General features: G+C 32.2%; 2 protein-coding genes across 2 annotated transcripts in view; one reads left to right on the forward strand and one right to left on the reverse strand.

The window, feature by feature from the left end:
• The window catches only part of LOC124365979 (microtubule-associated protein futsch-like), a 412,304-nt gene that overhangs the window by 126,633 nt on the left and 267,425 nt on the right, over positions 1–18,246 (reverse strand).
• LOC124365980 lies at positions 8,156–10,651 on the forward strand. Its single transcript, XM_046822143.1, has 4 exons — positions 8,156–8,297; positions 9,152–9,268; positions 9,349–9,590; positions 10,161–10,651. The coding sequence occupies exons 2-4, from the start codon at positions 9,152–9,154 to the stop codon at positions 10,615–10,617; spliced, it is 816 nt and encodes a 271-aa protein (XP_046678099.1). The 5' UTR covers positions 8,156–8,297; the 3' UTR covers positions 10,618–10,651.

Consider the following 18,246-nt stretch of genomic DNA (forward strand, 5'->3'; position numbering starts at 1 on the left):
TTGAAAATAAACTACGGTACTAAAAACTGTTTGAAGGGCCGCTTTAATTATTCATAATTACAATATAACTAAAAATTAGGGCAGATAATACTTGTAAAATCAACAATACTTAAGACATAAAATTATGAAGAGATCTTGAATAAGTTGGTTTAGTTATTTTTAAAATGCTGTTTGTATGACTTCAGTTACATTACTCAGAAACTCTTGAAAATTGTTAGTATGTCCAATTTATTGTAAACAGTTTTGATAATACCTATTACTTATTATATTATTAGATAATAACGTTGGCAGCGATGCGGCGAGGCCCTTTCGCTCGCGAAAGTAATGCTTGATTAATCCTGATAAGATTGACTTCTCTCCGATTCAATCACCTTCCTTGGGATTACATATCCGCGCCCACCCCCTCCTGATCGTCAATATAGTTTGAAAGCAAGAGATTAGAACTCTGGTAGTAGCTTTAGGAGACATTGTTTAAAATTATTTGTAAAGACTGTTTACATGATGGTTAATTAATGGCCGTGAAAATAAATAATCTGGCAAATCTCGGATCACTGCTTAAGTAGTAGTGCTATGCTTGCTTTCTGTAAATATTATAAATTATTAGGTTATGCTATAGCGCTGTCGTAAGAATCGTAACAAAATAAATTTAGAAACCAAACAATTTTTGTTAGAAATATTATATATCATCGCAATGTCTAGGATTTTATAATTGACCGTTGTTTAAACATCGTATAGGTATATAATAAGTATAGGTAGTCAATAATTATACGAATACTCTTTGTTTAATGTTTGTTATTGACGATACATTTGCCATCTGTCTAGATTGACGTCTTGTGACTTCTCTAGTACGTGTGACATTGTTTGTGTGGTGTGCTCGATTACGAGCAGGGACATTGTTCTGAGTTTATTGTCACCAGTTTGGAATTACGCAATTGGTTGGTTATATTTTGTTTTTCAAATACTTATTATGCTGTCAGTTAAAATCTGGCTAGTTCATCGCCTTAAATTGGTCAGTTTTTTTAGTATTTCTTAAGATTATCTAGGATCGTATGGAGAGACATATTCAAACGTAGCATATATTGAAATGTTTGTAGCATATAACAAACGTACATTTCCGACATACCTTGAATATAAATTATATAATATAATACCCACTATGAAGTTTTATTCAATATATATGCTATTTTTAAACTGGCAGAAAGATATTGCTCATGCAATACTTTGTAAGCCGCCCTAGCGAAGGATAAACTCACAGACGCACTGAGGAGGAAGTAATGGCTCCCGTGGTAGTCGTTAGCCGCTTGCTACGAAATCAACCCACGTTCTCTTGACCTACCCTCGTTTTCAAACATATCGTCCAGCGTTCACATGTTTACAACATGTTGCGTGTGAAATAATAGTTGTGTATGTAACAAAGTATATTTAAATGTGAAAAGTAAGTTGACAGTATGTATTGTAGTATGCATTAGCACAACTTGTGTAAATTGTATATCAATCCACGAAATCGAACTAGCTCATTATATTAAGGATTCTTTAACTTTTTACAACAATGCTCAACTCGTTGTCCACGACGTGTGACTCGACATGGTGAGAAAGTGCGATAATGGTTATTATAAATGACTCAGAAAACATTGCCTGTTTGGTGAAAATTATACAAACGGAAACTTTTAAAGGGTTTACAGTTGAGTTTTATCCGTAAAACAATATTACACAACAGAAAAATTATATAATACATTTAAAATGTCAAACGTACAAGGTGGTTTCCAACACAAACAACAAATAAAATAAAATGTCAACTGCTTTGCAATAACATATAAGGGCTATGTCATAATGAAACAATTTAGGTCAAGCGCTCTGTAATTATCAAGAGCAGTGCAAATACTCATTTTACTAATTGTAATCTAATTGGATTATTTTGGTCTTTTTGTAATAAACATTAGACATCACAATAAATTATTTATTAACTAATTAAATCCCTTATTTGCGTTAATGAATTGTCATTAGAAATAATATCTCTAAATTAGGATTTTATTTAAAACACGGAACATTATATTACAATGTAAAGGAATAGTAATAAAGTAGTAATGCTACTAAACCAAAATATAATTGGGATATCACAGTTCAAGTATCTTGTTTTTTTTTATGTACATTGGGTCCCTTTGAAAATATAACTAGCCAATTTTCTCTGATTGTTTCTATGAACAGATTTTTTAGCTTGCAATGAAAGAAATATTAAGCAGACATTAAAAATAAATTAATGTATGGGGCCTAGTAAACGGAGGCATGTGTTGGATAAAACGTACCGTATATAAACAGTAATATAAGCCAACATAAGATATCAATGTTGAGTTGTTAAAGGAAGTATTGACACGTTAAAGCATAATGGCTAGGTTTAAAATTTTAGATTTTTTTGCATCTACACATTGTTTAAGGTATGTTTTATAACCAGTGTATTAAAATCGTAATCGTATTAAAAATTATACCAATTCTTAGATATGTTTTTTAAACAGAATAATTAAATATAAAATAGAGTTTAGTAAAGTTATTTATTAAAGCGACGGTTTTTCATACTGATAAGATCGTTACGTGTTTACATTACGTTCTATCTTGAATATCCATACAGAAAGTTGTATTGAATTCCAAATAAAATTACAAGTATGCTACAAACAATAACTCATGATGTTCGTAAAACAATCCTTATACAACTGATAAAATACTCCTGATCAAACTAGAAAAATTTCACATTTCATTTGGATGTTAGTAGCTTCATTAAAAGTTCGACTTTCCTTTTTCTGTTTCATATTCACAAGAGGGTTCCGAAATTCGTTACTATTACGTAATATTTCCTGAAATTTTTCAAATATATGAATTGTAGTTTTAGATTAATATCAATATTTAAGCATTATCTTTCTTTCACCAAATCACATGTGCCAAAAAGCATCCATACTCTTTAATCCATAAGCTCAAAATTCAGTTATTAAATTTATGGTATGAAAGGAACCTATTTCCAGTTTTCGGATATATTCATTCATTTAGCGAACGGAAACCGTGTTTTCTAATCTGCCTTAGGAATGCTTACACTTAGACAGTAAGTGATAACTTATTCTAATTTATAAGTTTATAAATGTGAATTAACCAAATTCATTTTGTATCAGACGATTTCTAATGAATATATTGAATTTAATTATTTATAAAACAATTCTGATCCATGCACAGTAACCTCTTTACTCATAAATTTCTCGCTATAACAGCATTATGTAGCAGATCAGCTGGTCCACAGAACAGCTGGTAAATGAAAACTTTAGCAGTGCTAAAAACTTGAGTTGAGTTTAACCAACAAGTACTGGCTGTTAAACCCGCATGTTTGCTGACACCAGCTGCATAAACAACACCTTGCCACAATGTGCCGCAAACAAACTGGGCGCTTGGCGCCTCAAAGTTGATCATCGGGGTGATTTTTTTAAGTAGACTAAAATGTATTTTGTCACTAAAAATTTATCACCTGTAGGTTGTTTAAGAAGGCCTCTCAAACATTATTCTCAAGTACAGAAGAACGTGCATTATTAAAAAATAACTTTTTAATTATTAATATTGCTTGTCTCCAAAAATATAAAGTGTTTCGAATTTTATGGTAAAATACATTTTCTAGCCGGCATGAAGTTTATAAAATATAAAGGAATATAAGAAATATAAATATTATTGTTATCTCTTTAGTAATAGTTATAAATAACTATAAATACATTTTGTGTAAAAATAAACTGAGAAACACAAATTTGTCAACATTTAACGCATTATGAGTTACTTTCGAGGATTGCGTTGTTTGCACAATTATGGAACAAAGGTCTAAATATTGTTTGTTTTCAGCCATGGCATGAAAAGTCCAACCAACTAATTTGCTGTGAGATGCAGTTTTTGATGTCAATTTACTCATATTCTTTACTGAAAGTATAATAGTAGTGGTACCAAATGTATACTATGATTTTAAATGTGGTATAGTTAAGATTAAAAATAGTTTATTTTTTTAATTCTGCTCCCAAAATTAAGGATCTTATTATACTTTTCAAACAAAAATAAACTACCTTTTTTGACGTGCTAAGTTTTATCTCAAGTGGAGGTTTTAAAAGAAGTTCATTGGTACATGCCACCATACGGTAATGAAGTTTTGTCCCAGTTTATATCACTGTCTGGATTGGTAACTGTGGTAACAAGGTATCGCAGACAAATTGAGTTTATTAGCCATCAACTAGTTACCAGTTTCCTGTTCTGACTAATAGCAGAAGGTTCATAGCGTCAGCGTTAGTGTATCTAATGTTATCCTAGTACTTTGTATGGACTCAACACATATATAGTTAAGACCTTATGGTATTTCACATTTATATTTACTATAATCACGACTTTGGGACATAAATGAAACGAATAACGTAGTTGTTAATTTTTAGCCATTATTGAATGTAATACAAACAAGTTTTCCAAGTTGGAACATTAATATTTACAGAATTTTATATCAAATTTATAAATGGGAGTTTTCTACATTTATCCAATTAAATGAGGTAAATTTTTATAATATACAAATTTATAATTAGGCACTTATATAAATTTATGGCTTAATCATTTTGAAATTCATAGTCTTCCAAACTCTTCGTGTTCAGGGCACTTCTGAATTGAATTGGCATGAAGAGTACGTAGAAATTATTGACGTAACATTATTTACTTATATTCATACACATTCAATACTTTTCACACAATAAGCAAATTTAATGATCACGGATGTATTTTTATTTGAGCACAGTTTATTTATCAATATTTTATTAGGAAATCCCATGTTATTAACACGGGAAGTATTTGGTAAATAACGCGGAATATTTGAAATATCGAAGACAATTTAATGATAGTATTCAGTCCCTATAAGGTGCAGCCTTTCATTGTACTATTGTCAGACTTTTGTTCTATGTAATTAACATAATTCATTTGCGGACTTCTTCTTAGTAATTTCTGGAACGGTCTGTGTAGCTTAAAAATTATTTTCTCGACTAGGTAAATGGGTTAAATTTGAATATTTTCTCCTTTAGCTCAGACTGACGTATAATAAGGTTTCAGCCTTAATTTTAATTTTGGTCTAATACTTGTGGGAGAGGATTAAACGAAATATCAAATTAAATATTCAAGAGATATTTTAGAATTGTTTGAAAGAATAAACAGTATTAAGATATTACATTTATGTTATTCAATTTGAATAATTCAGATTTTTAAACCCCTACACTTTGTAGGTAGGATAAACTTTCACCGGTCACTATCTAAAAATATAATTTTCACCTTGGAAATAACGAATTCAGATATATAAATATATATATATATATATATATATATTTACTTTTAAAGTATTGTGTCTTAATATGCCTTAGAATCAATTCTTCCTAACAAATTGGTGGTAACAAACTTTTTAAGTATGTCAAATAATACTGAATGCATATTATTTTTTACGATCTTGAGTAATTTCGGTGAGTGTAGATATGCGATTACAAATGGTGTCTGCGATGTACTATTAAATATTGAGGCATAAAGGACACATTAGAAAAAACTAGCTTCAATATAAACTGTACACTATGACAAGTAAATAAAGTTAAATAGATCAATCATAAACTTTTTACAATACTTTCATTACCAACTAAATTAAAATCTAACAAATTAATCTTTTAAACTCCCACAAAGACAGCTCACTGAGGAGCAGCTGCGAGAAAAGTGTGAATGGTCTAACACGGAAATATTAAACATTGATGGGACTCAGCCATACAATCGAGGTAGGACAATGGGAAAGCCGCTGGGAAATTGCAGTAGGTAAAATATAGAAACCACTTACAGCATGAGTGGTCAGACAAAGGCTGCCAACCAGACAAGAATAATGAAGCTCGCTTTTCTTGTTGTTAGGTTGGTACCAGTAACGACATCTCGTATGCTTTCATTATACAAGGGCATAATTTGGTCATTAAATTAATTGTTAAATAGTCACATTATTTTTAGCTATAAATAAAAGGCTCATTTACAATGTTTGCATTAGAATAACATATTTCTAATCTAAATAATTAATTTTTTGGGTTAGTTTTCAGTAGAATTTTTATTATTACTAAGAAATTACGGTTTTAAGAATTTATGATTCTGCACATCGTTTGCCGTATCACATCCCTACCTGTCTTTAAAGTTTTAATACAATTGTATTATAAAGCAATGTATTTTAGTTCAAACTTTTCAAATTTTATTGTCTTTACACGATACGGCTCATTTCTCGAAATTCAAAGTCAACAACCTTTTATTTATATTTGCAATAAGTAACATATTACATTTTTATACTATAAAATGGCGTAGTTTTAGGTTATCAGTGTTAGCCTTTTAATTAGGTGATCGTTTTTAACAGACGAGAAGTTACCCGAGAATTCAAAAAAAATATTTCATTTTGAAAAACAGGAACATATTTTTTTAATTTTAGATAAGTGATATTCATCGATGGTAACAAACCATGCAAGTGGGAATCTCACATTAAACTAACGGATGATAAGAGCAATACAAAAATCGCTTGCCCTCTACCTACAATTATATTATTTTAATAAAATGACGCCTCCTGTATTCTCCCCAGGCGGGCGCGCCCCCCAGGTTGAGACGAGCTGGTATAGATAATAGTAAAGTTTCTCTACAGGATAGTATAGTCCAGGATCTATAATTCGCATCGTTCAAAATTGGAATCATAAAATCGTTTACAAAATTAATTTTAAGATCCAACATTTCTATAAATAGTAAAAAGTTATATACAACCGTCAAAGGACATATTATAGTTCGATCATCTGTCGTCTAACATAAATCAATTTCCCAACACACATATCTTGTTATTTCATTAATAAAAAGTAGGCAAACTATTTTAAAATGTGGTATTTTATATATCTCACTAGTTTATCCCAAAGCAACTACCAATAAGGTCGACATCATATTAGAACCAACATTGTTCTGGGATGTCCCCTGACATCTACCGTCTGCCATACAGTAATTGTCCATTTGAGTGATGGCTGGCCAACTTGCCTGTCCAACTTCTCGTTGATAGCTCTTGTGGACTGCACCAGACACTTTATCAGGGCATAAACAATACATTTATAATGTACGTACTAGAATGCAAAAACAAATACATTGTGAACAAAGCAGAAGAAAGTTACCGTATTGAAATACTCCGCTTTCTTGTCTTACAGATATAATAATATAATCTATTAGTCTAAGAGCCTAAAGCAAATATTAGTTGTATAAGTACGCAACGAGGGTTTTTTTAAAATCTATAGATACATTTTTCCTAATAAAGAAACTTATCCATGCTATTTCTAGTGCAGAACGAAATGGGCGGGTACAAGTGGTTGAATATATGGATTCGTCATACACGTTAATGAATGTTACAGTGTCAGCTAAACATATACAGACTCCTAGTCTCTTAAATTAGTTGTATGATGGTCATATAACTGTTATTTGTGTCTTGCGGCTGGTTTATAAATGTATCAAAAACATATAATTTATGAAAATATCGTAATATATTTTTAATATTTTTGATACCCTCCTACTTCGACCCCCACAAAAATATAGCTGATTATTTTTAAAGTTTCAATTAATTATTTGAAAAAAAATTCTTTTACTGAATAAAACCATCAGACTGAGTGCTTACACAGTTGCCATCGGCTCCTGCACCACATAATAAAATATATTTCATAAATCTAAACACGATCTTGACGTAAAAATCATTAACAATAGTTGGATTTTAATCATCTTAACAAACTATTCACGGTTTTAAGCCGTAGGAGTTAATTTAATGCATCATTAGATATAGAATAACACTATTGAACTAAAGTGGATCACTACAATTTTAAAATATCACTATCCTCTATCTGTGCTTTTAAATCCATTTTTTTACTGTAAAATTCGGCGCCGTTAAGTCGTTCTCGACAGTCTATAGAATTCCAGGCGCGCCGTCAAACAACGCTGTGAGCAATGAAAGTGTTAAACGTTAATGTTTAAGCATTTTATGCGGTTCACAGCTCTTATCATACGTTGCTAGCAAAATAATATAAACTCAGTAAATACACTAAATAAATTGATAAAATATACAAAGCAAAACCAAGCTATTAAATGTTTAGTTCATATTCAACAATAATAACACAATACGAATTCTTCCATGGAAACGTAAAATAAATTAAAGAATTTTCAAGTCAAGAACACCCAGTTACAAGTTAAATTCCACAGTAAAAAAATTCTAGTACTACATTTATAAAAAGGTATGTAACTAACTATTAAATATTTTTGAATTTTCGAAATATTTAAAACCGATTCACGAAATTCCATTACGGCTTTATTAACGAAAACCTAATTAAATCTCGAGGTCTTCTAAGATCCTCTTTCAAGGAAAAAGCTGCCATATATTCTGACTTACATAATAAAAAGCGATAACACTATTTGTTGTATAACTCAAACAAAAGTCTACGCACAAAAGTAAATATATTATTACTTCATGAGAAAATACCGCGGCGGAAAAAACTAATGAACTGGGAGACACAGAACGGTGGTTTGTGAACGCTTACCTTCACAAGCGGGTGTGCATTTCCTCAAAAGACTGCCCAATTTAATTAAAGATGTTCCAACGCCTAAGGCGTTAAGGACTCGCCACAAATGCGGGTGAGTTTTTGGCAATCGACTGGAAGACCGCCCAATTAGAAGACTAACTCTGCTGCATTAAGTGGGTTGCAATGGCGATGAATGAAAGAGGCATGATTGTAAAATTGTATGTATGAATGTGTATTGTTTGTATGAATGTCTGGAATCTTAGGAAACCCTTATTGACGTTGGCTATTCAATGTATACTTTGTCGCTGCAATAAAAAAAGGCTCTGATTTTGATGAAATATTTAAATATAATTCAGTATATGAGACAGACGATGTAGATTATCGGATCTTAAACTCATATGATATACGGCAACAGTTACAGTTGTTCTTGCATAAAGAGTGCGTACGTGTCACAGCAAAAGTAATGTTCATTAGTTTACAACGGCCAATATTGAAAGGCTAACTATGCAGAGATGATTTGTATTTAATTTTAAAATACCACTTGGATGAACCTGAATTTTTTGTTACAGATGGCTGCTCCTCCCCCTCCCCCCGGTGGTCCACCAATGCCCCCTGGAACTCGTGCCACACTTACTGCACAACAAGCGATGCCACAAGTCATGGCTGCACCAGCCGGTGGAGACAAAGTAAGTAAATGACTAACAATTCAACCCCGTGCTTAAAAAGGGCATATTACTCAAAAATAACTGTTTTTTTCTTCCCTTAGGAAACAAAGGATAGGAAGGACAAGAAGAAGAGGAGGAGAAGAGACCGTTCTTCGTCCTCTTCATCGAGTGAAGATGAGTGTAAATGTCCTCCACAACAGCCCGCCACCCAAATCTTCATCACACCTCCGGGTATGCCACCGCCCCCACCACCTTCTGGAAATTCTGGTTGCTCCTGCTGTGATGCCATTACCTGTTCAGAGAGAGGAGGAGGTAAAGGTGGATCAAGCCAGGATTATACTGAGTGAGTAAAATCCTTCGTTAACCCGAACTTTTTATTATCATTTTCATGTTTATAGCTTTTGTAGTTCATTGATACATTCAGCTTGAAAAGGAACTTGAATGCGTTAATTTCAAAAAGGAGTTTTAAGTTCCTTTAGCATTATAATAATCCCTGAATAGAAATGCATTTCTTTTGAAAATAAGTAGAATATATTAATATAAACACTCTATATAAATAAGAGAAAATGTGGGTTCATTTACATTTACTTTTAATTAGGGCTCAAACATGATTTAAGTGTAATTTATGGAAGAAAGGAAAATTCTCAGTAGAGAAAAATAAACTGAATGACATGTACATTTGAATGCTGACGTGTTTGGAAACTGTTGTATCTTCCCCGAATTTTATGATTATATAGTCATCTTATTTTCGCCTTCAAATTGCACACGATAACATATACCGGAAATGTAAGATTTGAAGTTGGGATCTATAAATATTTTTATATCTATTTCACACGCACAAATTATAAATTACGCTAAATATGTTACTACTTTTAAAATGAATAAAAAATTGCACTAAATTACTTTTTTATAGCCCAGCTAAGCTGTGCCAGCTTCAGTGCTTCAAGGGACAGGGTCAAGAGGACACGCAGACCCAGGTCATCTGCTGTCCTCCCGTGTCTTGCAACGGTTACCAAAAAAAGAAGAAGAAGCGCCAGCAAGAGACCCGAAGATGCTGTCAGTGTGGGGCAGACCCAGACGAACGTCCTAAGCCGAAGAGGCCGCAGTACGGTAACACAGAGGGGATGATGCCAGCCTCTCAACAGTTCCTAATGTTCCTGCAGGCCTACGGGCTGGCTGCGGCACTCATCCGGGACAGGAACCGGCGAGAGGATGAGAGGGCGGAGAAAGAGAAAGAGAGGGAGAGGGAGCGGGAGCGGGAGGAAAGGGAGAAGGAATCAGAAGCTCGGAACAAAAGCAGAAAGGAGACCAGGAGTCCCGATGAAGGTAGGAAGGGTTCGGGTAAAGGGAAGAAAAAGTCAGCAGCTTAACAACATTAAATTGATTAATTAATTTTCCATCTAACAAGTGTTTAAAATCATTTCACTAATACTAATATAAAATATTATACAAAAACACTGTTGTCATGACTGAGTGTCGATACGTTGTTGCTTTTAACCATATTTTTATTAACATTGTTATTAACATTAATAATTTAAATTTTGTTGCAAATATCATACACTGCAGTACTTTTGACACTCATTCAACAACACAGCATTTAAACATATACATTTTACTCTTATGAAACCTATTCTTAACTTAGTTCTCTTTTACTAAGTCCCTTTAATACGCCCAACATTTACTGATTAAAATGCCTTTGCTGGTGAAAACGGCTAATACTGGTTTTAACAAGATGAATTGAATTATTTTTAGAACCTGGCCATCCATCCGTGAGATAGACATTTTCTTATTAGGGATTTGAGCACACTGGATAGTTGCATCTTTTCAAAGCTAGACAGGAAATTTTTTTTCCAAAGTCATAGTACACAAAATTTATAGAGAAGAAAAGATTCTGAATTTTGAGGTGACAAAATTTTTGAGTGGGTAGCAGTCACGCAGTCTGGCGGAGGTCTTACTACAGCACAGAGAAAGTTCTCTGCCAAGAAGTGGGCTGTGAGAGGGGGATTTGGTTGAGTTTAAAGAAAGTAAAAACTGGATGTGAAGAGAGTCTAAATGGCGGGGTGACAAAAAACGTCTAAGTGGGAAGGAGACAGGCAGTCAGGCGGAGCTCGTACAGTACAGAGAAAGTTCCCCGCCAAGAAGTGGGCTGTGGGAGAGAGATTTGGTTGAGTTTTTAGAAAGTGGAAGCTGGATGTGAAGAGAGCCAAATAGCGGGTTCAAAAAATGGTCTGAGTGGGCAGCAGCCACACTGTCTGGAGGAGCTCTTAGAATACAGAGAAAGTTCGCTGCAAAGAGGTGGGCTGTGAGAGGGGATTTGGTTGAGTTTTAAGAAAGTGGAAGCTGGATGTGAAGAGAGTCTAAATGGCGGGGTGACAAAAAACGTCTAAGTGGGCAGCAGACACGCAGTCTGGCGGAGCTCTTACAGTACAAAGGGATGTCAGATGCTCGTATTACGTAAGTGTGCTTAGGGTTCCCTTTCGCGAAGGTAATTATTTTTAAAAGGGTTTACACGAATACACATTGTTGTTAGTGTCACTCAGCAAACATATTTTTTTGTTATTATTTATAAAGTTTTACTTCATCTTTTTACGTAAACAGAAATGACTTTGACAGGACTTTAATTATGGAAAAATAATTATGTCTAACTAAGTTTATTCACATATATAGAAGAGGTGATAGGAATAAATTACGCTGCTGAATAAAGCGCTTGCAGTTCTGTTAGGGCAATGTTTAACACTTTATTCCACCTTATTGCTACGTATAGAGATGCCTTGGAGTACACTAGTAATGATTTCCTACACGACTGAGATGTACTAGAATCCTTGGATATTGTTAAACCTTAGGTTCTAGATGCAGCAAAATTAACAATAGTTACTATCGACTTGAGCAGAATACATGTTTAAAGACCTAAAACAAAGATAAAAGCAATATCATGTAGTTACTGTCCCATTAATACTCGAACAATCCTTTGATTCTTATGACAAAAATGTAAACAGAAATTTAGCATGCATTGCAAAGTTTTCTTAGGAAACAAAATGTAATAGGCTACGCATTTTACACACTTCATTTTTAATGAAGGGGAATTGTTTTTTTAAGATTTCTTTATTAAAATATTAAGGTAACATTTTGAATTTGAAGCAAGTGTAGTGTTTATTAAGAAATACTCAAGTAAAATGTTTTACACGTGTTTTTTATAAGTCGACAAGTGTTTTTGTATTGGTAAAAATTAAAATTGTTTGGTTTGGTTTGTACACTCGGTAATTGGCTGAGCATTAGCGAAGAGTATAACAAAAAAGGCCGGCAACATATATCCCTCATCTCCATGTCTGCAGAGGACCATTTGAGTTTGAGTAATGAAAATTCCAAGAACCTTTATATTTTCATGAACAAGACTCAAGTTGACGATGTCTACATCCTACCCACGGAATTCAGGTGAATGTTAGCGATGCTTATTATTTAGGAGATTATATGGATTTCTCTTCTGGCTGTTTTTTTATCTCCTATGCGCAGAATATCTCAAGAACAAATTGGTCTGAAGACTTAAAAACTTAATTTCCACACCCGAGAGGTCGATTTTGATTATATCGACCCATGGGATCAGACAGAGCGTTAGCGAAGTCATCACTCCGGAGACTACAAACAACTAGCTGTCTTTTAGCTTTTTCTCTATTCGCCGGATATTTCAATAATAAATAAGCTGTATACAGTAAGATATTTTATCTAGGCAAGGTCGGTACGACGATGGTGGGTATTTCTTATCACATCTTTATCAAAAGGTTTTTATGCGACGGGGTGTATAGAATTCCTACTTTTTACCAATAAATTTGTAATATACCAAGTAAATATTAAATATCCAAATTCTAAAATCGTTAAATTAATTGATAGGGTAATATTATTCTTATTTTATATACTTGATGTTGAAGATATTGTAACGACAGGAATTTTATTAAAATATAGTGACTAAAGCACCTACCGAAATGAGCGAAAACAAAACATGGGTGAAATTAAGATAACGAAGGTAAAGAAGGGTGGGACAAAAGTAACGTGTTTGAGTGTACAGGAGGTGTGCTGCCTAACGGGCAATCTTGCAGAGAACAAAGAGTTGTGTAACAACACTAGAGCTCTTGAGACTCCCTGCTCTCAGCTTCGTACCAGGCCCCATGAATTAGTAGCTACTCTGTGATGGTTTAATACACACACGAGTTTATGTCTGCATACTTCATTAATAAGGAGATTTCTAATCTTCTGACTGAAATTCACACCATTTCCTTAGTTTTGTTAAGTATTGAAAAGAATAAGTGATAGAAAGAATGCTAGCACACAGCTGGTTTAACGCAAAAATGATAATACTCGAATCACAGAAAATTACTGAATTGTGCAAGTTCGGTTTTAACATTTACACAAATTAAAAAAAAGTTTGAATTAGGGTAGAAGTGTGCCAACAAACATGCACATTTTTATATTAAGTGTATTAACAAAAGGTCCTCACTCCGACGAGACTCGAACCCTGATCTCTCACTCACCTGGCAAGAATGCTGGCATTTTATACCACAGAAGTCTACTTTTTGTCCATAAATTGTTTTTTTAATTGGCTCTATTCTGTAACACATGTGTTAAATAAACAAACTAACATGTTATAGGAAAGCATGTTATACATATATCGAAATACTTAGGTTAACAAAGCTATCGATCGAAATTATATCTTATGTTTACATCCATGAATTATATTATAAGACAATTATATGCATGAGCTAGCCTGAGTCTGTAGCGTTTATTCTCTTCATCTGAAAACAAACACGTTGTTACTTTGGATGTTAATCACTCTTTGGGACACAATTACATTCTAAACCAAAAATTTATTAATTAAAAAATTCTATTTTATTTCAATATTTCCTCTATAGATTCATTGTTTTAAACTATTGCACATGTTTGGGATGTCGTTGTATTTTAAGATTTGCACTCAAATTTATGTCACGGGAAAGTGTCTGATAACGTAAAGATACATTTGCTATTATGTTTTAAATAATTTCAAGCAAATTTATTTCAAGTTTTTAGTAAAATTCGCACATCACTCATAATAGCAAATACTTCTTCCATTTTACTTCATAATTCAAGGTACGAGTCCTTTATGTACTATTTCCAGTTTCATAACTTTAACACACACACACACACACACACACACACACGCACGCACACACACACACACACACACACACACACACACACACACACACACACACACACACACACACACACTTTAAATAACGCCAATTCTGTTATTCTTAAGGCTACTAACCTTTATAATAGTTATACCAATGTTTTGTTTCCCACATGTTTTAAAAAGTGATCAAAAACAACAATATACCTATTTTTAATACACTTATGTGTATCGTTCATACATAGGTATTCACACAACTCATTTAATAATCACTTTGGTTGTAAAAGAGTATTTAAAGTACATCATGCATAAAAAAAATATTATTACAATAAATAATTTAACCAAATTAACATCACAGAGGATAAACTGATAGAATGTAAACACGGTTTATTTCATGACAATGCCGACAGACTAACGTTACAAAGTGACAAGTGTAAAGGGGTGATAAAGGAGGGTATAAACATTGAAGAGCTGGAGCTTACTGATAGCTTTGATATCAAATGAAGAGGATTTGAACCTTTTGTGTGATTTGCATCCCAATGAACATGGCTGGGCGAGACAAAGGTCCTTTAGTTGAATATAATATGATTTAATTTTCTTTCACCCGATAGACTAGATTTGACAAAAGTCCTTTATTTGAATTTAGTTTGAGTTTTTCCTTATCCGATTTAATAAACTTTTATTAAATGACTGGACGTTTAATATTTAATAGGAACCGTTGTGTAGTTTTATTAAGTCTAATAAAAGTATTAAGTTTTCATATATATTATGTCTATAAAGAAAAATATATTAATATTTCCCGAGTTAGTGAAAAACTGTTTTTCACCTTATTTACTTAACTCGCTTTCACAATATAACTTTTCGTTACATATCTCAAACCAAGGTTTTTAATGTTTATTTTTAATTATAAAACCCGTCTAAGACAAGACGATAATAGTTTAAAGTATTGATTTAATTTCCAAATATACAATTAAACAAGGAGTATCTGAATATAGTATTTACACTTACCATCGTTATATTCGAGGATAAGTTTCGAGGATTGGAAACTATCCTTTTCAACGTTATTCTAAAAATCTAAAGCATAAAGTTAAGCATGCACAAATATTTGTACAATGTATTAACAATGTGGTGAATTTGCTGAGATAATAGAAATATGATTAATGATTAAATGTTGGAACAAAAAATTGCTTCAAACGTTAGCTTACCTCTTAGGTATGCGTTAATATGTTTCATAGATTTTAAATACTTCAAATATACTTTCATAACAAATTTTAAATTAGTCTGCATTATTTATGTTTTAAAACTTTCTTTGAATTATCAAACAAATATTCTAGAACTTGCATTTAAATATTACGAAGAGAAGGTAAAGAAAAGTTTAAATTATATGTATTAAGTACTTGCGAAAGTAATTCATGTTTGTTTGCAAAAGCGATAAATCACTGTAGATTGCGATAACCTTACTCAATACCAAACGAGAGTTTCGCGATTTACGATTCAATGGTTTGGAAATTTATTGCCACAATTACCTGCTTAATAGAAACTGATGAACCATTTCCCTTCTCTTTTTTAACTTCACTTGTGTTGTTAAGTATAACTCGTGCATACATATTTATTCAGTATTAATTTTGGCTTTAGCGTTTGAAATAAACACTGATTAAACAAAATATTCTGTTTTTAGAATGTACAAACTTTTTAGTGTTTTGTTTGTTGATTTATCGTTTCGAGTGTGCTATATACATTTTTACTTAATGATATGGACATTTTTTATAACAATCTAAATAAATTAGGTACCTAAAATACTAGGTAACAGCCACTTAGTACAAGTTATAATATTTTATCTCTGATTAAATATTTTAATTCATAAAACTTCTAATTTCTTTAAAACACGATTACATTATAATATGGATTGTGCTGTTTTGGAAAATATCTGAAATAATATTTAATATTACACACGTGATTTTATTAGAAGTATTGAAATTAACGTTTTTGTATGTTATATCTAAGTAGCTTTCTTTGCCTTTTCACTTATCAAAATTATAATTCCAATAGAGGCAAAAAGTGGGCGCCTTGACTACCACCTTTGGAGAGGTCATGGTGCAGGTTCCTGTATTGTTTTATCTCCTCTGCAACTAATACAATCACAGATAATACTTAAACAAGAAAACTTCACTGATTCTATTTTGTCCGCCAACTATTTCCAATACCCATTTCCTCGCATATTGTTTGGATGGCAGTAATAATAATATTTTTTATTCATCAGAAAATACATTGTTTACAGTATAAGTTATTGTAAATAGACTCAGAATTGTGCAGTTTAAAAATCCAAACGCACTATGCCATATACTTTCTGCTTGCTTATTATGGGGCATATCTTCACTTACAGACATAAAAAATGCAAGTTTACAATGTCCAAAATTACATTCATCTGGCAAACGTTATTACATTAATTTCCTTATAATAGATTTACTTAGGTAATATATATTTTTATCTCAAACACAAGAAATAGATTTTCCAATTGAACCATGTGTTATTTTATGGTTTATCATCTCTCACAGCAGATTGGTAAGTTCGTTTAGGAATAAGTAAACAATATGAAACGATTTCCTCTTCTCTGTACCTACTTATTTTCTTAGGTTATTCAACATGTAGTTTTATTTAAAAATGGCATTGGCATATTTTGGATTTTACGTATTTAAACATGAAACAGTAAAAATAGTTTGTAGAGAGGAAAAAGTCATTCTGTATAAAAAACTAACTTACAGAACACAATGCTCATAGGATTTATTTTGAGACAATACAATTTAAATTAACGCATATTTCAATGTTCTCTGATATAAATAAAAAGGCAATAAAAAGGCATTTTTACGGTTTCTAATAGAAAATTATGATATTTTATTTATTTAGGTTGTATAAATGACAAAGTAAAATAAATATATTGAAAGCAACGAAGAACTGTTGATACTGACAAATATTTAACATGATGATTTATTACACAGGATATATAGAGAATGAAACTACGTTTGTGGTTCATACAGAAGTCGCTACGTTGTTCTCTGCGTTCATCGCGGGATAACGGACCAGGAAATGTCCCTATCTCTGCTGTATATGGGAGGGATGGTATGGTAGTGTTGTCATTGCGGACTATACAGATATCAGGACTCGAGTCACGTCCTGGCTAAATTACATCCTTGGTCGGACGTGTTGATTTTATTTTACACTAACGCAACCTGACCCGTACACGTTATCCTACATAAGTGGAAATTTATATAACTACTTACCCAGTGTTTTAATAACACTTGAATCAAGGATATTGAACTCGTTTGAGTATAATTGAAAATAGGTTTTTACGTTCTATTCAAATCGTTCAGTGTTATATGAATTGTTCAGTAAAATTAACAGCTAAACTTAACAAAAATTAAGTAATTTCAAGACAAAATATACAGAGTGCATAAACATTCTTCTATGAAACTTCTCCTCTTGGATTGTACGTTGAAAGTAATTAAGAAATGCCATTATGTACTCAATTATTAAAATATTCTTGGCATGTATCATTATTGTAGTTAGTCTTAGAAGTTATGCTAATTTAATTTTTGATTACGTAAATAAAGAAATTTTAATTATTAATTTGAATAAAACTAACTATAAATTTATCCAAATTATACCGGAGGTATTCTAAAAGACAAAAATGAGCTTGTAATATCAAAAGTGAAATTTTGTTTATACTCAGCAACTAAACAACGACAATAGCTTTTATAGTATTTAATAGAGGAATGGTGCACAATTAAAACCATTTGTTGTTGGGAAATAAACGAAATGTTAATATGTTTATTTAAAACACCAC

This window comes from Homalodisca vitripennis, chromosome 7 (assembly GCF_021130785.1).
Source record: "Homalodisca vitripennis isolate AUS2020 chromosome 7, UT_GWSS_2.1, whole genome shotgun sequence".
Lineage (NCBI taxonomy): Eukaryota > Metazoa > Arthropoda > Insecta > Hemiptera > Cicadellidae > Homalodisca > Homalodisca vitripennis.

Coding starts and splice junctions, on each gene's coding strand:
- LOC124365980 (XM_046822143.1), top strand. CDS start 9,152: ATGGCTGCTCCTCCCCCTCCCCCCGGTGGTCCACCAATGCCCCCTGGA. Junction 9,269..9,348: donor CACCAGCCGGTGGAGACAAA/GTAAGTAAATGA, acceptor TTCTTCCCTTAG/GAAACAAAGGATAGGAAGGA. Junction 9,591..10,160: donor TCAAGCCAGGATTATACTGA/GTGAGTAAAATC, acceptor ACTTTTTTATAG/CCCAGCTAAGCTGTGCCAGC.